The sequence below is a fragment of the Scyliorhinus torazame genome, chromosome 15 (genome assembly GCF_047496885.1).
Source record: "Scyliorhinus torazame isolate Kashiwa2021f chromosome 15, sScyTor2.1, whole genome shotgun sequence".
Lineage (NCBI taxonomy): Eukaryota > Metazoa > Chordata > Chondrichthyes > Carcharhiniformes > Scyliorhinidae > Scyliorhinus > Scyliorhinus torazame.
The window spans coordinates 155,324,064-155,346,782 of record NC_092721.1 but is presented as its reverse complement, the minus strand read 5'-3'; the positions used below and the strand labels follow the sequence as shown (position 1 = coordinate 155,346,782).

Sequence of the window (22,719 nt, the reverse complement as noted above, 5' to 3'; positions counted from 1 at the left end):
TCTGACCAACTTGACTGAATTTTTGGAAGAGGGGATCAGGTGCGTAGATCAGGGCAATGTATTTGACGTAGTCTACCTAGACTTCAGCAAGGCTTGATAAGGTCCCACATGGGATAGTGAAGGTGAGAGCCCATGGGATCCAAGGAAATTTGGAAAATTGGTTCCAAATTGCTGAGTGCGGGAAGCAAAGCTTGATGATCGAGGGGTATTTTCTGTCCGGAAGCCTATGCTCAGTGGTGTCCCGCAGGGATCAGTGTTGGGGCCCTTGCTGTTTTTTGTTTGTATAAATGAGTTAGACTTGAATGTAGGAAGGTTTATCAGTAAGTTCGCAGATGATACAATAATTGGTGGTGTGGTAAAGAGTGAGGAGGAAAGCCTTAGAATTTAGGCCTTAGGATAGCCTTAGAATATAGACGGGTTGGTCAGATGGGCTGGTCAGTGTCAAATGGAATTCAATCCGGATGAGTGTGAGGTGATGCACTTGGGCAGGACCAGCAAGGCATAAAATTTAAGGGCAGGGAGGTTATGCTGGAACTGTATAAAATATTGTTTAGAACACAACTAGAGTATTGTGTGCAGTTATGGAATCCAGATTATAGGAGGGATGCGATAGCACTGGAAAAGGTGCAGAGGAGATTTACCAGGATGTTACCTGGGCTGGAGAAGTTTAGTTATGAAGAAAGATTGGATAGACTGAGGTTGCTTTCCTTGGAGCACAGTAAGCTGAGGAGGGACATTAATAAGATGTATAAAATTCTGAGGGGCATAGCTAGAGTAGAGACAGGAAGAAACTTTTCCCCTTGGTGGAGGGATCAATGACCTGGGGGTATATTTTTAACATGAGGGGCAGGTGGTTTAGAGGGGATGTGAGGAAACCCTTTTCGCCCAGTAGGTGGTGGGAGTCTGGAACTTACTGCCTGAAAGGGTGTTGGAGGCAGAGACCTTCATAGCATTCAGGAAGTATTTAGATGTGCACTTGCAATGCCAAGGCATACAGGGCTATGGGCCAAATACTGGAAAATTGGATCAGAATACTTAGGTGGATGTTTTTGACTGGTGCAGACACGATGGGACACAAGGCCTTTTCTGTGCTGTACACCTCTATAACTCTATGACAGATATAATGGAGCGGGGAAAGCTCATATCACTAGTTGTTTTGATTCAGACTCACCGAAGTTGGTCAGGCACAGAACCTGGTCGATAAATAAAATCACGCTGAGATGTAGTTTGATATGGATCGAAGGTCAGAGACCCCCCTAGAAAAGACAGATAATTTGGGGTAATTAAATATACTTTCCAGCTTAAAACGCAAAGACTTGCGGCAGAGAAACAGATGAGGAAATCTCCTCACTATCTATCAAATTAATATCGAGTTACTCCAGAATTCTACTGGGGAAGAGCAGGAACCTCTTGAGTTCAGGGCAGAGTTTTGTAGACACGGAGACAGCAAAGTTTATAGGAAGGCAGAACACTATTCAGCTAAATGTGCCTGAACGATCCAAAACCATCTCACTTCTCATTCCCCTATACCTTCATCCATTTCAAACGTTTCCCTAACATAAAATGTCTCCTGGTCTCTCCCTCAACTATTCCTCTTTGTTCTTGGGATGTGGATAATGCTGGCAAAGCCGTGTTATTGCCTGGCCTTATCCTTGAACCATGGTGACCATGATGCTCCCACAATGGTGCTGGGTGGACAGTTCAGGATTTTGACCCAGCGACATTCAGGGAAATCGATGTCAGGGTCAGGATAGCATGTGGTCTTGACGGAGAACTTGAAGGTGATGATGTTCCCACAACATTGCTGCTCGTGTCCTTTATTATGGAAGACATGGCAGGGGAGGGGGATGCTGTCGAGCTAAATGTGTTTCAAATAGATCCGACAGACTGTGGACTGACACTGTTAGTGAGAATTTTACATTGGTGAACACTTATCAGTGCTTTTCCAGCCAGAAGGCCATTGCTCCAAATGAGCAACAGTATTCTTCACACAGATTCTGGGTGATTATCTGCCACTCATATGGAATTCTTTATGGATAGAGTAGCACTGAGATTTGCTAAAATAATTATGGACTTAAAAATCCTGTAAAAGCACAATAAAATTAAAAAGCACTTCGTAAATAGCATAATGCGCAGATATTGTTGCATGCAGCAGGCGGATCACTGGGACTTAATTCATGAAATGGTTTAGTACATAATAGTCCACTCTACACTTGAAGAATAAGGAATGACCCATAGAAATGCCAACACACCATCCAGACAACGTACCAAAACTAAACACACATTTAACTTCCCATCATTTCTAAACAAAGTGCGAAGTCTTGTTTGCATTTTTCTGATGGACTGCTTTGTGCTCATATTTTAAATATATACTTTCATGGGATGTGGGTGTTGCTTGTGAGAGCAGCATTTAAGCCCAGCCCCAATTGCCCTTGCAAATCTGATAGTGAGCTGTCTTCTTAAACTACTGCAGTCCTCATGGTAGATGTTGATCCCAGTGCTGTTACGGAGGAGCTACACGGATTTGACACAGCGAAAGTGAAAAAATAAGTAAGGATGGCGTGTAACTTTGAAGGAAATAACGATGTGGAGAGAGAGGTGGGGTAGAGCGACGGAGAGGGGAAAAGCAATGCAGAGAGAATGAGGGGGAGAGTGATGTAGAGGGAGAGGGGCGGGGGGGGGGAGAGTGACAGAGAGAGAGCAACACGGAGAGTAGGGGGGGGTGAAGAACAACAGGGAGAGGGAAAGATCAACACGGAGAGAGAGAGCGGGAGAACAATAAGGAGAGAGGGAGCAGGGCCACACAGAAAGCGAGAGGGGGGGAGAGCGTCGTGGAGAACGAGAGAGGGGAATAGTGGTGCAGAGAGAGAGGGGCGGGTGATGCGGAGAGGGGGAGAGTGATGCGGAGAGAGAGGGGTGGGTGATGCGGAGAGGGGGAGAGTGATGCGGAGAGGGAGGAAGTGATGTGGAGAGAGAAGGGGAGAGTGATGTGGAGAGAGAGAAGGGGAGAGTGACAGAGGGAGAGCAACAGAGAGAGAGAGAGGGGGAAGAGCAACGTGGAGAGAGAAAGACCAAATGGAGAGAGAGAATGGGAGAGCAATAAGGAGAGAGGAAGGAGGGCAACACAGAGAGGGGGTAGAGCATCGCGGAGAGCGAGAGAGGGGAAGAGTGATACGGAGAGAGAGGGGGAGAGTGATGCGGAGAGAGAGGGGGAGAGTGATGTGGGGAGGGGAAGAGCAACAGAGAGAGAGCGACATAGAGAGAGAGGGGGAAAGCAATATGGAGAAAGAGAGGAGGGCAACACAGAAAGGGGACGAAGGAAATATGGAGAGAGAGAGGAGGGGGAAGCGTTGCATAGACGGGGAGAGACATGTGGAGAGAGAGGGGGACGCTGTTGAGCTAAATATGTTTCAAATAGATCCCACAGACTGTAGAATGACAGTTGAGGCCCCAAAACACAACAGCGTGTTATATAGGGGGGGAGGGGGGGTCATTCCCAGCACTACAGGTACCGAGAACAACCCCTTTAATCCTGCCCAGAATGGACTCATTTTTGTTTGGTTCGATCGCACCCATAGTTTTAACTGTGTTTAATTTAATGTTTCTGTGCATCGAAGGGTAAAACCTATAGTTAGATTCGTACTGGACAAAGACATGTAAGGTAGAAAAACTTTTAAGTTTTAGTTTAGCTTATTTGTGGAAAGTTTGAGATAGGTAGTGAGAGAGAAGGCAGCTCTCACAGCTCTGCTAGAAGAAGTTGCTTTAGAAGGCTGCAGAGGGAACATTTCTCTCAGCTTTGCTGGAAGAAAAGCCATACCATGGAGTCATGGTTAGGGAAACAAGTACAGGGCAGCATGGTGGCGCAGTGGGTTAGCCCTGCTGCCTCACGGCGGCGAGGTCCCAGGTTCGATCCCGGCCCGGGTCGCTGTCCGTGTGGAGTTTGCACATTCTCCCCGTGCTTGCGTGGGTTTCACCCCCACAACCCAAAGATGTGCAGGCTCGGTGGATTGGCCACGCTAAATTGTCCCTTAATTGGAAAAAATTAATTGGGTACTCGAAATTTATTTTAAAAAAGGAAAACAAGTACAGAGATTTGAAGGGCAACTAGTTAAGGAAACTAGAGAAATTAAGAGAAGTTTCCAAGAAGTCAGAATTAAAGATACTAGAACAGTAAGGACAGAAATGTCAGAAAGAAATCTGAAGTTACTTTCAGGTTCGTGAGGGTTTACTATAGCCTGTGGAATGTGAGTTGAAATAACTATGGAAATCAGCAGTTAGACCTCAGAGTTTGTATAAAAATTAAGTCTAACGGCTTGGAATAAAATCCTGGACTGGATTTGCTGTTAAAATTGGATCAGAAGCTTTGTTTAAGAGTGTCATTTGGAAACCCTGGTCTGGATTTTGAATTACAAACCGCTAAGGAAAAGCATTATTATTATGAGAGAAGAATTTGAAGTGTGTATTTGCCCACAGTCATCTTATGTGCTTAAGAGGGACTTTGTGTTAATGAGACCATTGTAGATTAAGATATAATTTAAAATCCGTGTGTAATTGGTAAGCTAAAGGGGGAGTAAAGGAATATTGCATCATAATGCAATTTCTTTGTGTTTAATGCTGTATCCTCGTTGTTAAAATCCAGAGAGGGAGGGTATAATGACAGGGAATGGGTGGGAAGAAACCGGAGGGAAGGAAGTGGAGGGGGGAAGGGAAGGAAGGATGTGGATGGGGGACCATGGGAGGGGTGGGTGCCAGTGGGAGGGTGGCGATGGTAAGTGCGATGTGGTCAGCAGTTTGCTTCTCCTGGCTCCAAATCCTGGTGGCAGTCCCTTTAAGGACTGCTGATTTGGTCATGGGTCGACCTGTTTCTCCTGAACGCATCATGCAGGTAAATTTTACAAATGGGGAGGAGCACTGTTAGCACTGCTGCCCCAGGGTGCCGAGGACCCGGGTTCGATCCCAGCCCCAGGTCACTGTCCGTGTGGAATTTGCACATTCTCCCCAGGTCTGCGTGGGTCTCACCCCACAACCCAAAGATATGCAGGGTAGGTGAATTGGCCACGCTAAATTGCCCCTTAATTGTAATTTTAAAAAAAAATAACATTAAAAAAAAATAAACAGGGCATCAAATTAACATTGGGTCTCGATTTGCATATGCAAACCTTTGATGCCTATTTCAGCTATTGGCCCCTATCCCATTTTCTGCTACCTGTATTAATACGGCATGGGGCTGACATCTCTTATCAGAAATCTGCACGCCTATCGCCCACTTTTAATTCTGTTTGACGCCTGCCTGTTAAAAGAGGGGCAGAATTCCCAAACCCCAGAAATGCTTTCTGTGAAATACCTTCCACTTTATTTTCAAAATTATTTTTCCATTACAGGATTGCAATGATCATTAAAGAAAAATAAATTATATTCTCTCACCTCGGCAAAGATCAGGTGCACTTGTCCTCAGGTCTGCTTTTCTCTTTCCATGTTTTTTACTTTCTTTCCCCTTTGTGTGTGCCTTCTTCGTTACTTTTTGAGCATTCGCTGCCTCTTTGCTTTTCTTTGTTTTTCTGTGATGATTCTTCACTTCTGGGCAGTATCGCGAATGCTCGGGAAGCTCGGTGCACTACAGTGGGAAGGAGGGAGGGAAATCACATTTACAAAACCTATATGATTGAGGTTTTTTTTATCTTGACACATATAATAGCATAATCGTGCTGGTTGTGAGTTTACCTGAGTAGCAACGGGATTGGTTACTTCCTTTACATATGATGTTAAAATCAGGTCCATATCATACGGAAAAGCTTTGTTATTATTTCCGAATCCTTTAGATCACTTTGTGGAGATTAATCTGTTTGGGCTTTTCATTCGCATCCGGAAGAGGCTGTGCTTCTGTTGCCAAGGGATACAGTCTGGTTGCCTGGGTTAGGATAAACAAAGCTGATAAAGGAAAGGATGTGGACTGCATTTTACCCAGCAGATTTAATGTGACAGTGCCCTCAGCTTGAGAATGGCATTACATCTGCACGGGAAACCCATGCACAAGCTGACCAAGTCTCATCGCTTTGCAGTTTAAACCATTCATTTTGCTAGGTTTTGCAGTTTCCGAAGCAGCAAAGATTCAGTTTGAGACCTGTGCATTTTCATATACAATTATACTAAATGCCACCTATTTAATATATTGTCAAAGTTGTTTCAGTATGTGTTTCATGACTGCTCAGAAATTAATTTGTTAGATTTATTATTAAATGGGGGTAGATTTTTCATACAGAACGTCCCCACAGATAAGGACATATCGGGCATAATCTACCAGCTGTTCACGTCGGCGGGACATTCCGGTGCACTCTCGGTGATGAGGGTGCAGTCAATGGGAAATCCAGTTGACAATGGCGGGACCAGAAATCCTGCGGCTGGTTGCTCGGTAAATCCCACCCATCGTCCACTTTTCTGGTACTACACCTTCACCTCAAATAGCCAAGTTCTGTGACACACTGCGGCACAAAAATAGCCTGTTTGACCCAACAGTCCATGCCAATGTTTATGTGCAATTCAAGTCACCTCCCGTTCGTTCTGAACTAACTCCAACACCCATGACTGTCTATTCCTTTCTCCTACACATCCTTATCTAATTTCCTTTAAATGTATCGAAACTATGAACCTCAGCTATCACCTAAGGTTTCACATTCTTACCACTCTCTGGCTGAAGAAATTTGTTCTGAATTCACTATTTGATTTATAGCAACAATCTTATATTCATGACTGGTAGTTTTGCTCCTCCTCACATATGGAAGCTGTGGCAATAAGTGTGGCTGCCCTTCCCTCCTACCAATCGCCCTGTGGATGGTGCCAGTACTATATTCTGGTTAGCAAAATGAGAGTGAGCCTGTAAACATCTCAATGCATGTCCCCAATCAAGTTTGCATTTGTTTTCAACAAACCGACTCCTGCCTCAAGGTATCATAGACACATTCCCTCTGTACCCATTCTATCAAAGCCTTTCCTAATTTTAAAGATGTCTTTACGTTCACCCTTGGTCTTTTATTTTCAAGAGAAAGGAAGCAGCCTGTACATCCTTTTGTTATGGGCCAGGGTTTAGAGAATCCCAAAGTGTATCATGGAGTTCACCTGACCCACAACCTTTAATAGATTGTGGTATGGGGAGCACACGGCTCACTCTACAGGTATGGTGCAGCAGAAAATGGACCAGTGGTTTTTGAAACAAAACAATGTTTATTCTATGAACTCAAGTTAACCTTTTTAAAACACACAGTGAATATCAAATACACCCCCCAAAGAATACAACACTAAGTAACCTGTATACTATCCTTTTACACCCAAAAAACTTAACAAACCTTCAAACAAGAGCACATTAGGTTTACATTTAATACTGAGATTTGTTTTACAATTCTGAGTGCGCCAAATGATCCATAGATAGTCTTTGGATGGCAGAGATCAACAGCAGAGCAGCTCACTGAAAAACACAGACACACCCAAGCTCTTTTTCAAACTGAAACTAAAAAGCAGAAGTAGAGATCAGCTCCACCCACACTCTGACATCACTCCAGTAACATGAGCAGCTCAACATGTCTTAAAGGTACATTTCTTAAACACCCATTTCTTAAAGGGTACTCTCACTTGACACCTCCCCCCCCCCAAGAAATAAAACTAAACCATCAACTTCAAGATGGTTTCATTTTTCACCTTTTCACTATCCTGTAAGAAATGCACACAGTAAATATACTTTATTGTTTAAAAAAACCCACACGCAAACAGGTATAATAATATAGTCCATTTTTTTTCTCGCTTTTCTTCCTCCAACTGAAATCCTTCCGTTCAGCACATTCGTGACAAAGCATCACCTATCACGTTTTCTCGTCCTGCCACGTGTAATATTTTTTAATGAAATGGCTGTAACAGTAAACTCCAGCGAAACAGCCTTGCATTGTTATTCTGGAATCGCTCCAAAAATGTCAACGGATTATGATCAGTATATATAACGGTGTCAGACGGATTGCTGGTTACATAAATGTGAAAATGTTGCAAAGCCAGCACCAAACTCAAAGTCTCCTTCTCAATCGTGGAATACTTTTTCTGGTGAGAATTCAATTTCTTTGAAAAATAACCAACAGGCCGCTCTAGCCCTTTGTCGTCATCCTGTAGAAGCACCACACCTACGCCCACATCACTCGCATCAACAGCCACTTTGAATGGTTTGGTATAATTTGGGATGGCTAACACAGGAGCAATGGTTAACGCAGCCTTCAGGCCGTCAAATGCCTGTTGCCACTCCGCTGTCCACTGGAATTTGTTACGCTTCTTAAGCAAGTCCGTCGTCAGTGGAGCGAACACACTGCTAAAATTTGGTACAAATTTCCGGTAAAATCCACACATACCAAGAAATCGCATTATTTCCCGTCGTATCGAGGGTATTGGAAACTCCCCAATAACTTTCGTTTTCACATCCCGTGGGACCATTCGACCCTGTCCGATTGTATGGCCAAGAAAAATGACTTGGGCTTTTCCAAATTCACTTTTGGCGAGGTATATCACCAAATCCGCCTTCTGAAGTTGATCGAATAACTCCATCAGATGTTTTAAATGCTCTGTTCATGTCTGGCTGAAAATTACCAGATCGTCGATGTATACCGCACAATTGTGTAATCCGGAAACAACTTTGTTAGTTAACCGTTAAAATGTGGCTGGGGCATTTTTCATGCCAAATGGCATAACGTTGAATTGGTATATACCATCTGGAGTCACAAAAGCTGAAATCTCCTTCGCCTTTTCGGATAAAGGTACCTGCCAGTAACCTTTAAGTAAATACAGTTTCAAAATAAAAGCTGATTGTCCCACTTTCTCAATGCAATCCGCCAAACGTGGAATAGGATAAGAGTCCGTTCTTGTAACTGCATTAACCTTTCTATAGTCCACACACAACCGTTGAGTACCGTCTGGTTTTGGTACCATCACTATGGGTGAGCTCCATTGGCTGCAACCCACTTCAATTATGCCATTTTTAAGCATACTCTCAATTTCTTTGTTCACCTGTGCCAATTTTAAAGGGTTAAGTCTGTATGGCTGTTGTTTGATTGGAACAGCATTTCCCACATCCAAATCATGTATAGCCATTTCAGTACTTACCAATTGATTTCCACAAACTTGCCCATGTGATATCAATATCAATAGGTCAGTTTGTTTTTCCTCTGGAAGTTAACTCAACAATTTATCCCAATTTTTAAGAACATCCTCATTTTCCAATTTAATTTGAGGTATGACAAAATCACAGTCATCTGAATTTGGTTCATCACTTTGAGTTAGAATCATTAAAACCTCCTCCTTCTTCTCTCCTTCCCTTTCAAAATACCTTTTATGCACATTCACATGCCACACTTGGTGATTCTTCCTTCTATCTGGTGTTTTCAACCACATAATGCATCTCACTTAATTTCCTTTCAATCTGATAATGTCCACCAAACCTAGCTTTTAAAGGTTCGCGTGCCACTGGTAACAATACTCAAACTTTATCTCCACTGGAAAAACTACGAACTTTGGATTTCTTGGCCGCTACCCGTTTCATCACATTTTGTGCAACTTTTAAAGTTGTCTAGCCAATTCACCTGCTCTATATAATGGTTCCCTAAAATTTGACACGTAATCCAATAATGTAATTTCCGATTTCTCACCCACCAATTTTTCCTTGATCAATTTAAGTGGTCCTCTAACCTCATGACCAAAAATTAGTTCAAAAGGACTACATTTGGTTGACTCATTAGGAGCATCCCTAATTGCAAACAGTACGAATGGAACTTCCTTATCCCAATCCTCTGGATAATCTTGACAATATGCCCTCAACATTGTCTTTAATATCAAATGCCACCTTTCTAACGCTCCCTGTGATTCTGGATGGTATGCAGTTGATTTAAATTGTTTTATTCCTAAGCAATCCAATACTTTGAATAACCTTGAAGTAAAATTTGATCCTTGATCCGATTGTATTTCTGTGGGTAGTCCATATCTCGTCAAGAATTTAAGTAATTCCTCCATAATCTTTTTAGCTGTAATATTACGTACTGGAAAGACATCTGGAAACCTAGTAGACACATCCATTCTCATCAAAAGATATTGATTTCCACTTTTTGTTTTCAGAAGCGGTCCTACGCAATCAATTAGAACCCTTGTAAAAGGTTCCTCAAATGCTGGAATGGGTATTAAGGGCGCTGGTTTTATCACTACTTGAGGTTTCCCTATCACTTGACATGTGTGACGTGATTGACAAACATTAACTACATCTTTATGTAGTCCAGGCCAATAAAATATTTTTGGATTTTAGCTTGAGTTTTCCTTATCCCCAAATGACCTCCCACTGGTACCTCATGTGCATCTCGCAACACCTCCTTTCTATACCCTACCGGCAATACTACTTGATGAACTTCTGCCCACTTTTCATCTGCCTGCATATGTAAAGGTCTCCATTTTCTCATCAAGACATCACTTTTATGGTAATAACATTCTGGTATACACGCAGATTCCTCTTCCATGTATGCTTTCTGATACATCCATTTTATTTCTATATCTTTTTGCTGTAACTCCGCCAATTTTCCTGAACAAAAAATATCCGCCTCATCCTCCACCTGTTCTTGTTCTTTTTCAACCATCTGATCAAAAATCGTTTCTGATAATTGCACTTCAACTTCCTCTTCACTCTTTGATTTCTCCTCTTGTCTTAACCTGTGACTTTGCGACCTTGTTACTACACAATCCGGAAAAATCCCAGGATATTCGTCCTTCAACACTTCAGTTGTTTGATTTTCCATTGGCTTATCAACCACAATAGGCATCACTCCCACCTGCGAACCAGCTGTATCATTACCCAAGATAAACTGTAATCCTGGACAAGATAGTTTCTCTATTACTCCTATCACCACTTCACCACTCTTCACTGGACTTTCCAACCTTACCTTATATAATGGAACACTACTCCTCTCATCCTGAATTCCACATATTACCACCTTTTCTGGCAACATTCTTCCCAAACTACATAATTCCTCATCTCTTACCATTAAAGATTGACTAGCTCCCATACCTCTTAAAATTGTGACTTCTTTACCTACACCTGATACACATGAGTAAACTTTACCCACACAAGTAAATTCTTTAAAGAGATCTGGCACCTTCTTATCAATCACCTCTTGATCAGGCTGTACAATCTTTCGCACCTCCTTCGCTCTACTTGGGCTTTCCTTTACCACTTTAAAGACCCCACTGTCTTATCCTGTTTTACCACATCAGCCTTCCCAGTGCTTTTCTTCAACCACCAACACTGTGACTTTACATGGCCTAGTTTATTACAGTGAAAATATTTGAAACTTTTCACTTCTTTTCCACCCTCCAGGATTTCTTTTTTAATCTGAGGTACACTCTCCTTATTATCTCCCATCAGATCACCTTTACTTTTACCACTTGAGTATTTCTCATGTCACCAGTTTCTATCCCTCACAGGCTGAAACTGATGTTGGAAAACAAGTTTTGATTTACGAACTAATTCATAATCATCTGCCATTTCTGCTGCTAACCTCGCCGTTTTAACCCTCTGCTCTTCCACATGAATTCTCACTACATCAGGAATTGAATTTTTAAACTCCTCCAAAAGTATAATTTCTCTGAGAGCTCAATACATTTGGTCTATTTTCAGAGCCCTTATCCACCTATCAAAATTACTCTGCTTGAGCCTTTCAAACTCCATGAATGTTTGACCAAATTCTTTCCTTAAATTTCTAAACCTTTGTCTGTAAGCTTCAGGCTCTAGTTCATATGCACCCAAGATGGATTTTTTCACCTCCTCATACGTCCCAGATACCTCCTCCAGTAGTGATGCAAACACTTCACTAGCTCTACCTACCTGCTTTGTTTGAATCAGTAATGTCCTGTGGCCATTTCATTTGTTTAGCTACCTTCTCAAATGAAATGAAAAAGGCTCCCACTTCCTCTCGTCAATGCTTGGACATATTTAAATAGATCCCCACCAAGCCTTTGACTTTGCCGCTCTTTCTCACTATCCTCATCACTATCATCCAACTGTACATTTCCCTTTACGTCTGCCAATTTTAACTGACTGTTATGTTTCATAGCCATATTCTGAAGTTCAAACTCTCTCTCTTTTTCCCTTTCCTCTCTATCTCTTTCTTTTTGTTGTGCTAGGACTATTCTTTCTTTGTTTCTTTCTTCGCTCTCCTTTTCTTTTTTTCTCATTTCATATTCAAACTGCTTTAATTCTTTTTCATGTTCAAGTTGCTTAATCTGCAACTGGATCTTTGCCATTTCTAATGAGTCAAACTGTATCTCAGGCAACTTTAAATGCTTAGCCACCGCCATAATTACCTCATCTTTTCGCATTTTGTTAACTGCAATGTTTTTGCCAAATCTAACAGTCTACTTTTAGTCTCTGTCCGTAAGGTACTGCATGTGACCTTCTCCACCCCGAAAAACTTCTGAGCCTCTGAAAGAGCCATTGTCCACAACACACACCCCACTTAAACTAAAATACCACACCTGAAAAGCAACCACAATATGCTCACCCCTCACTGTCTTTAAGTTCATGAAGCCAATCCAATAGATAGACTTTTAACCCAGAGGAGCCCCCAATTTGTTATGGGGCAGGGTTTAGAGAATCCCAAAGTGTATCATGGAGTTCACCTGACCCACGACTTTTAATAGATTGTGGTATGGGGAGCACACGGCTCACCCTACAGGTATGGTATAGCAGAAAATGGACCAGTGGTTTTTAAAACAAAACAATGTTTATACTATGAACTCAAGTTAACCTTTTTAAAACAAACAGTGAATATCTTAGAAACCAGTAAATAAAATACACCCTCAAAAGAATACAACACTAAGTAACCTGTATGCTGTCCTTTTACACCCAAAAGACTTAACAAACCTTCAAACAGGAGCACATTAGGTTTACATTTAATAATGAGGTTTTTTTTACAATTCTGAGTTCGCCAAATGATCCATAGTTAGTCATTGGATGGCAGAGATCAACAGCAAAGCAGCTCACTGAAAAACACAGACACACCCAAGCTCTTTCTCAAACTGAAACTAAAAAGCAGAAGTAGAGCTCAGCTCCACCCATACTCTGACATCACTCCAGTAACATGAGCAACTAAACATTTCTTAAAGCTACATTTCTTAAACACCCATTTCTTGAAGGGTACTCTCACATGACACTTTCATGATAGATATAGAGCCAGATTCTCCCGCCCCTCTCGCCTCAAGAACGCCATGGGCGAGACGGCGACAATGGAAAATCCCATTGACCTCGGGCGGGATTCTACGGTCGCCGAGCAAACGTGGCCGTAGAATCTTGCCCATAATCTCAGAGATCGGGTATTGTCCTTGGAAAACTTTCTCCAGCATCTCTATATTCATTTTATGATATGGCAATCAGAACTGTACAGTAGAAAAGGTTAGAATAGGGTAATATTAGCCCAATATGTCAGGTGCTAGCTACAAGTGGACACTGCACATTTGTGCTCATGTGTATCCATGGCACTCAAAATACTCTGCAACACTATAGGGCCTAGTCCTGCCAGCATGCTGACTCTTTTATGGATGTTATGCACACATTGGAGCGATTCTCCTCACCTCACACAATGTTATCACACAGACTTCCATAGAGTCAACTGAGATTGTCCTGACACAAATACCAGGACATCAATGAGAGGCATTGTGATTGATGTATGTACCTTCACCAAGAGCAGCTGGCGGTGGCGAATAGGTCGCTGAATATTCCTCCCAAAACTGTTTCAGATACCAGTTCAATAAATGTCTTCCTCATGCTGCTTGCTCCCAGATATACTGGGCTGTAACCCTAGGCAGCCCCTCCCACCATCTGAAATATCAAAGAGACAACAGGGAGAAAGCAAAACTAGGTGAAGAGCTGGTGAAAATTTGAAAGACGGAAGCAAGAGAGAAATAGAGGAGAATAGAGATTGAAACAAAAAAGTGAGAAACTAAGACAGAGAACAAAATAAATGAAGGGGACGTGCAGAGAAGAAAAAGGTGTGATGGAGAGGCTAAGGCTAAGGGATAGACATGGTGAGTGTCAGATAGATGCCCATAGAACTAGTAAGAGTGTGAGAGAGAAAGACAGAGAAACTGTGATCCCTTACTATCCAGTCCCAGCATACAATGCATTCCCACCCATGTCATTAGTCGTATTCATGGGCCCCAGTACTTTTCTCCACCTCCCTCCCTTCCCCTCCTTCACGAATAGTCATCCTTCAGCATCATCACATTATAGGATCATAAGAATTTCACAAAATAAGTGTCCTTCTGCTCCAATATCTCCCTGACCTCCACAAATCTGCCAGCTGTTCAGGTAAATTGACTGCCCTGAATGTTGTTTTACAAGCCTGTTATTTATTGAATGCAGCAATTAATACTTGGGGAAACCCATCTTCAGCTGTTTCATCAATGACCTTCCTTTCACCAGAAGGTCAGAGGTGGGGATGTTTGCGGATGACTGCACAATGTTCAGCACCATTCGAGACTCCTCACATAATGAAGCAGTCAATGTCCAAATGCAGCAAGGCCGGGACCACATCCAGGCTTGACATAAAAACATTGAAAATAGAAGCAGGAGGAAGTCATTCGGTCCTTCGAGCCTGTTCCATCATTCATTGTGATCATGGCTGATCATCAAGTTCAATACCCGGATCCTGCCTTCCCCATATCCCTTGATCCCTTTAGCCCCAAGAGTTATATCTCATTCTTTCTTGAAATTACACAATGTTTTGCCTTTCTGTGGGAGCAAATTCCACACATTCACCACTCTGGGTGAAGACATTTCTCCTCACCTCAGTGAGGTGGTGGTATTGTGGTATTATCGAATCCCAGATGGGTTCGAATCCCACCACGGCAGCTGATGGAATTTCAACTCAATAAAATATCTGGAATTAAAAGTCTAATGATGAGCATGAAACCATTGTCGATTGTCATAATCCTCTCTCTATGAAGGCTAACATACCATTTGCCTTCTTTAGTGCCTGCTGTTCCTCCGTCTTTACTTTCAGAGAATGATGCAAGAGGACTCCAAGGTTGCGGAGTATCCATCTCTCCCAATTTACACCTATTCAAATAATCTGCCTTCCTATTTTTGCTACTGAAGTGGATAACCTCACATTTATGCACATTTTACTGCATCTGCCATGCATGTGCCCACTCACTCAAGGGGCGGGATTCTCCGGTCTCCGACGCTGAAATCACGTTCAGCAATCGGCCAGAGAATCCCCGTTTGCGCCGGAATCAGGGGCGACACTGCCTTTGCGCTGCACCGTGCCCTCGTAAACGGCGTACTCGAAGAATACACCGCACGTCATATGGACGGCCTCAGGACATCACCTGAGGCCCTCTCCCGCTGCTCCGCCCCCGATGAGCCGAGTTCCCGACGGCATGGGTCACTCATGCTATATGTTTCCGTGAACCCGGCATGGCGGCTGCAGACTGAGTCCATCACCGGCAGTTGGGGGGCAACAGTTCCGCAGGTGGTGGGGGCTTTGGCGGGAGTTGGGGCACTGGGGGGGGGGGGGGGTGGTCCAGGAGTGGCGAGGGGGGTCACTGGGTGACAGTATGCAGCAGGCCAGGTCCGCACATGGCCGGCGCCATGTTTCATGGCGCGGGCGCTGCAGGCCGCTGCCATGGACCAGTTAATTCTCCGGCCGTATCCGAAGGTAAAGCCGGGGGCTTTACACTGTGTGCTTGCTAGCCCCCCACCTGACGGAGAATCGGTGCAGCTTTTGCGCCATTTTTTCTGGCATAAATCGCCACTGTTCCAACGCCGGGGTCAGCATTTGTCTTCAAATCGGAGAATCTAGCCCAAGGTGTCCAAATCCCACTGAAGCATCTCTGCATCCTTCTCACAGCTCACCCTCCCCCCCCAATTTTGTATCATCTGCAAATTTTGAGACACTATATTTAGTTCTCTTGTCCAAAATATTAATAAATAATGTGAGCAGTTGGGGTCCTAGCACAGATCCCTGCGGTACCCCACTAGTCACTGCCTGTCAATCAGAAAAAGGCCCATTTATTCCAACTTTCTGGCTTCCTATCTGCTAACCAGCTTTCTATCCATCTCAAGACACAACCCGTAATCCCATGCGCTTTAACTTTACATATTAATCTGCTATGTGGCCCCTTGTCGAAAGCCTGCTGAAAATCTAAATAAACCACATCCACCGGTTCTCCCTGGTCAACTCTACTAGTTACATCTTCAAAGAGTTCTAGTAGATTTGTCAAGCATGATTTTCCTTTCATAAATCCATGCTGACAGGACGGCATGTGGCACAGTGGTTAGCACTGGACTGCGGCATTGAGGACCCGGGTTCGAATCCCGGCCCTGGGTCATTGGCCGCGTGGAGTTTTTTTGTTTATTAAAAAATATTTCTTCATTCTCCTTCTTTTTCGCATTTTCTCCCAAATTTACACCCACCAACAATAAACAATGATCAGTAATAAACAATAATCAGTAACAAATATGTCAATTCCCATATCGATAACAACGATCCCATCCTCCCACCAAACCCAAAACATTCGGCCACATGTTCACATAAACAACTGACAAAAAGGAATTAGGAATCACCCATGGCCACCATTAATACCCATCACCCCCCTCCCCCCCAAACCTCTCACCCACCCCCCCCAACTAATGTTCGATGTTATCCAGTTCTTGAAAGTGCATAATGAATAATGCCCATGAATTGTAGAACCCCTCCATCCTTCCCCTCAGTTCAAACTTAACCTTCTCAAGAGTCAAGAATTCCAACAGGTCCCCCCGCCACACCAGGGCACAGGGTGGAGAGGTTGCTCTCCAATCCATCAGGATCCGCCTTCGGGCGATCAACGAGGCGAAGACTACAACATCTGCCTCCGCACCCATTTCCAACCCTGGCTGGTCCGACACCCCGAATATGGCCTCCCGGGGGCCCGGGTCCAGTTTCACGTGCACCACTTTAGAAATTACCCTAAAAACCTCCTTCCAGTGATCCTCTAGCTTTGGACAGGACCAAAACATATGAACGTGATTTGCCGCACCACCCCTCCCTCCGCAACGTTCACACACATCTTCTACTCCTTCAAAGAATCGGCTCATCCTTGCCCTCGTGAGGTGTGCTCTGTATACCACCTTCAGCTGTATCAGCCCCAACCTCGCGCACGAGGTGGAGGCATTCACTCTCCGGAGCACCTCACACCTCCTCCATACCGTGTGGAGTTTGCACATGCTCCCCATGTCTGCGTGGGTTTCACCCCCACAACCCAAAGATGTGCAGGTTAGGTGGATTGGCCACGCTAAATTGCCCCTTAATTGGAAAAAAAATAATTGGGTACTCTAAAATTTAAAAGAAAATCATGCTGCGTTGTCCATTTGCACCACATTCGAGCAAGTGTCAGGCAATGACCATCTCTAACAAGAGAGGATCTAACCATCACTGCCTTGACATTCAATGGCATTACCATCACTGAATCCCCCACAGTCAACATCTTGGGGCTTACCGTTGACCAGAAACTGAACGGGACAAGATGCATAATCTGCCTGTGAGTCTTGTTGCAGCTGGACTTTCCTTCCCAGGTTTGGGAAAGTCAGGCTTAATCAGGTTCTGAAGCATTAGCCCATCAGCAGCTTTACTAGCGCCACCCCTGTTGTAACATGCGGTGTGGTTCTACAGTTAAAAGGGAATCTTGTCCGTCACGTGTCTAGGGAGTCTGCTTCCTCATGCCTCTCTTAAATGTCTGGATCACCCGTTTGGCCAGACCAATGGAAGACGGGTGGTAAGGGGGCGGATCGGATATGTCTGATTCCGTTCATAAGCGTGAAAGTAGCAAACATTTGTGAATGGTGTCCTGTTGATGGTGACCAGGACTTCAGGAATCTCATGAGTGCTAAATGAGCACCTTAATTTCTCAACGGTGGCTTTGATGTGGTGGAGGACATCCTATAGAAATGGGTGTCCACCAGGACTAGAAAAAAAAACATTGGACCCATAAAAAGCGTTACTCAGGGGCACACTGGCCATTCCCGGGAGATCATAGGTGGGTTTTTTTGGTGCTCCTGACACACTGGGCAACCACGCACGGTTCACTTGATGTCCTCATTGATTCCAGGCCACTAGGCGTGGCTTCGAGTCAGCATCTTCATTTTTGAAGCTCCTGGGTGATAACTGTCCTTCAGGTTCAATGCCTGGCCCAGCGGTGGGATTATCAGGCATGCTTCCCACAGGACGGTGCCATCTTCCACACCAAGCATTATCAAACCCGCGGTCGCGGGCGGGTGTCGGGAGGGTCGCGGAGCCGTCCATCGCAGCACTCCCGATCGTGCAAATCCGCGCAAAACAGCCGCAGCAGCCGGCTTTTAATAATGCCGGCTGCAAGCGGCCTTCAAAATGGCCAGGAACAGATAAACTATGCGCATGCGCACCGATGAGCGGGCACGCATACGCAGGGCCACTGCATTTATTTTATATGGTCGCAGCCTTTTTTTTCCAAGTTCGGGGAGCCAAAGGGACCATTGGGGCCAAAGGAACCCAAATCATTTCCTCTATTTTTGTCAGCAACAAATAAGGTAAGAGAAAATGGTGGGTCACGCAGGTCAGCCGGCGTGGGTCGCGAAGATCAGCTGGCGTGGGTCGCGAAGGTTGGCCGGTTGGTAAAAATGGGTCCCCGGAAAAAAAGTTTGAAGAACATTGTTCTACACTCAGCTTCCGTTGCTTTTAGGAATAGGGCTGTAGAGCTTCTGGGAGGTCATCCTGTAAACTGACATATAATAACATATGCTGGAGCTTCGCCAACTTGGGATCCTTCTGCATCCATGCATCTATGTGTACGGCTGCACCGGCAGAGTGTCAATCAAGTTCAAAGTCACCATCAGTGGAGATGGGGGGTTCACAGGCAGTGAGAGATGACGGAGGGCATCATCTGGGCACCTGGGCAATGTTGTAAAGTATATTCATATGCTGCAAGCAAGAGTGCCCAGTGTTAAATTTGGGCTGAAGCTATGGGGGGGAATTGCCTTGTCCTCCTGAAAGAGGCCTTGCAGAGGCTGTGGTTAGTGATTACGAAGAGGTGCAGCCTGTAGACACATGGAATAAATTTTTTTACGGTGAGCACCTCTGCCAAACCCTTGTTTTCTATCTGAGCATAGCTGCCAGTGTTCTGGATGCAAATGCTATGGAGCGCTCTGTACCATCGTCCCATCTATGGGACAGCACCACTCCGATGCCATAGAGGGAGGCATCGCAAGTGAGGGTGAGCGGCCGGGATGGAGCATAGTTGGTGAGCAGTTGGGAGGATGACATCTGCCGCTTCACTCCCTTGAATCCCTCTTCCTGTGGAATACCCAAAGCCAATTTTTGTTTCTTCTTTAACAAGATGGGCAGGGATGCCAACAGAGTGGTCAAGTTGAGAATGAATTTTCCATAGTAACTTACAAGGCCTAAAAATGATCGTAATTCCATTGCATTCCTCGGGGTCGGGGCCCCTTTTATGGCCTGAATCGTCTCCTCCACAGGATGCAGGCTGTCTTTGACCACCTATACCCCAAGTGCGTCACAGCTTTAGCCCTGAAAAAGCATTTGCTTCTTTCAGTCGGTTGCCAGCCTGGGCGAATCGTCTGAGGACCTCCTCTAGGTCATCCATGTGCTCCTCTTCTGTGGTCTCCATAATGAGCCCAACATCCAAGTACCACCCTGGCAAACCGCTGAAGTATGCCTTCCATTACCCTTTGAAAGATTTCCGGAGCCAAAGAGACCCCGAACGGGAGGTGTGTGCACTCGAACAATCTCCTGTAGGTGTTTATAGTCGTATACTTCTACGATGCGGAGTCCAGTTCCAACTGCAGATATGCGGGCTCATATCAAGTTTTCTAAAGGAGCACCTTCCAGCCAGTTTCATATATAAGTCCTCTACCCAAGGGTAACGATCCAGGTGAGATGCCCTATTCACAGTCAGTTTGTAGTCCACACAGTCCGGCTTCATCACTGGTACCATGGATACGGCCCAGTCCGGTAACCGTACTGGGCCTATGGTGCCCAGACCTTCCTGGCAGCACAGTTCATCATCTACCTTAGTGAGTAAGGTGCAAGGATCAGACCGTGCCCATAAGTATCTGGGCTGAGCCTCTGGGTCTATGCAGGTGCAGGTCTTGGCTCCCTTTATCTTACCCAGAACACATGAGGATATTTGCCGAGGACCTCATACAGACTTCCAGTGCCCATCTGGTAAATCTGCTGCCAATCGAAGCGGTGGACTCATAGCCAATCAAGCCCCAGTAGGTTAGGTCCCTGCCCTTGTACCATGGCCAAAGGTAGCCTGACTATTCGCTGTCAGTGGGTCACCGCGGTTACAGAAGTTCCTACGATTCTCAGTGGTTCACCAGTGTAAGTCGCTAATCTGGCCTTGGTGTCAGTCAGGGTTCATGGCAAGTTCCTGTGCGGAGTCGGTGGAAGGTTCTGCTGACCAATGGTGGAGATGGCAGCCTTGTGTCCATTTCCATCACCAGTGGGTGTCCATTCACCTGCAGTGTCAGCCGAATCGGTGCCACCTTTGCGGTCATGATGCAGTTTAGCTGCATCATGTTCTCTTCCTCCGGTGGGGCCACGTGCAAGGCGCTGGCGCAGGGCAACCTCAGCGTCTGCCCAGGGTGGTGCTCTCTCCGTCGATTCGGCGGCCCTGATTACCGTTTGCTCTCCCTCGCCCTTGGGAGAGGTGTCCCGTTGGTCTCTGGCGGCTCCCGGCTGCCATATTGTACCGGTGACCATTCAATCACTGCCCTGGGATGTCGCAGAAGACCGGTATGGAGGCCAAGCAACACTATGGACCCTATAGTCCATGGAACCTTGAGGTTCCTGCACTCCTTTCTCTATGTTTCCGTGGGACAGTGCTAGCTCAATGACCCGTTTTCAATCCAATGTGGGCTCTGCCAACAGCTCCTATGCGTGGCCATGTTATTGATTCCCCACACAAGCTGGTCCCTCAACATTTCAGATAGGGATCGCTGACCTCACTGAGCTCTATCAGCCACCGGAGGCGGGTTAAGAAATCTGTCATTGACTCCCCCAGAGTCCGTACAGCCGTGTTGCACCTTTAACGTTTAATAATATGATGGTTTTGGGTTATAATGGTCATACACCAGTGCAACTAGTTCCTCAAATGAGCAGCCAGGCAGGTAAGACTCTTGAGAATACCGAAGGTTGGCGCCCCGCAAGCAGTTAGGAGAATTCCCTTTTGTCTCTCTTCTCCCAAGATGCCACTGGCCTGGAAAAAGTACCTGATCCACTCTGTGTGCTGAGCCCAATCTTCTAGGCCTGCGTCAACGGCCTCCATTTTCCCACAAAGCATCATTTTTCAAACCTAATTCCACATGCTGCTGCATGACACTCACCCAGGGCAGCTGGGGCATCCTGACCTAGAGTTCAGATTTTCCTTTTTCCTCTTCGCCAGTTTAATGACCGGGAAACCAGGTAGTCAGCAGTAGAATGAAGCTAGGATTTATTTAAAGTAACATAAATCTGCCTATGGCAGCGAACTAGTTACACATCACAGTCGTTGGGACAACCAATATCCTGGTCCCCACTCAGGCCAGCTTTTATGCTCGATTTTTACGAGCCCCAGCTACGTGGGCCTCCACCAACGAGCGGGGGAGCCCCTACTCCACGAGTCCCACGGGGAGATTAATTACATATTCCCCATGAGTTTTGTGGGGGTTATTACACCCTCCAAGTCACTCACCGTCCTGACTTAGAAATATATCGCCGTTTCTTCACTGTTGCTGGGTCAAAATCCTGGAATTCCCTCCCAAACAGCAGTATGGGTGTACCTACACCTCAGGGATTGCAGCTGTTCAAAATGGCAGTTCACCACCACCTTCTCAAGGGCAACTAGTGATGGACAATAAATGCTGGCCTCATCAGCAACACCCACATCCTGTCAATTAATTTTTTAAAAACCTGACGAAAAAAATTCTCCCAGCTTGGGTCCATATTAACTGCTGTTCACTGGATCACAGTTTTGTTTCTGTGGTCAAAACAATCATTGGTTTGACCATTATAATCGGTCATTTTGTCAGAAGTGTTAATACGTTGAACCTACTCTTTCCAATTACAGTAGTATTAATAATTAAAGCAATACCGGTTGTTTTACAGACCAGGGGAAATCGTTGAAGCTGCCCGATGATATCATTTAGCTAGTGTGATGTAATTTATTGTTCACCCTATGATTGTCAGGGACCAATTGGATACCACATACCAATGACAAATAACATTTTCAGTCACATTGTTCAGGCAGACCAATTACAGCACTCAAAACTAATGAGCTATGGTCGTCACAGAGACAATGATGCAATTACCAGGGTCGAATAAGCAGCAGCCGTTATGGGTTTGGTTCCATTTTACTCACTAATATCAGCATTGAATTAGTGCAGAGGTTAAAAGACAGCACCTGAGGCAGCCAACATTTTAATATAACTAGTGGACCTCCCTTGGTGTTATTCACTGGGCGGCACGGTGGCACAGTGCTTAGCACTGCTGCCTCACAACGCCAGGAACTCGGATTCGATTCTGGCCTTGGGTGACTCTTGCGGAGTTTGCATGTTTTCCCAGTGTCTCTGGTTTCTTCCCACAGTCCAAAGACGTGCAGGTTACGTGGATTGGTCATGCTAAATTGCCCATAAGTGTCCAAAGT

The 22,719-nt window shown here is 45.0% G+C and overlaps 1 protein-coding gene across 4 annotated transcripts in view; it reads right to left on the bottom strand.

Moving 5' to 3' along the window:
* Positions 1-22,719, bottom strand: part of tex26 (testis expressed 26) — a 49,658-nt gene that overhangs the window by 25,449 nt on the left and 1,490 nt on the right. The window contains exons 1-4 of one of the 4 annotated variants that reach the window (XM_072476978.1): positions 22,168-22,183; positions 5,722-5,908; positions 5,425-5,614; positions 1,172-1,256 (exon numbers count right to left, since the gene is read on the bottom strand). In XM_072476978.1, coding sequence (XP_072333079.1) covers positions 1,172-1,256; positions 5,425-5,614; positions 5,722-5,778 — 332 coding nt within the window. In that variant the 5' untranslated portion in view covers positions 5,779-5,908; positions 22,168-22,183. Of the gene's footprint in view, positions 1-1,171; positions 1,257-5,424; positions 5,615-5,721; positions 5,909-13,733; positions 13,751-21,768; positions 22,104-22,167; positions 22,184-22,719 lie in introns of those variants that run through there. The other 3 variants (XM_072476977.1, XM_072476979.1, XM_072476976.1) reach the window with 3 other exon arrangements.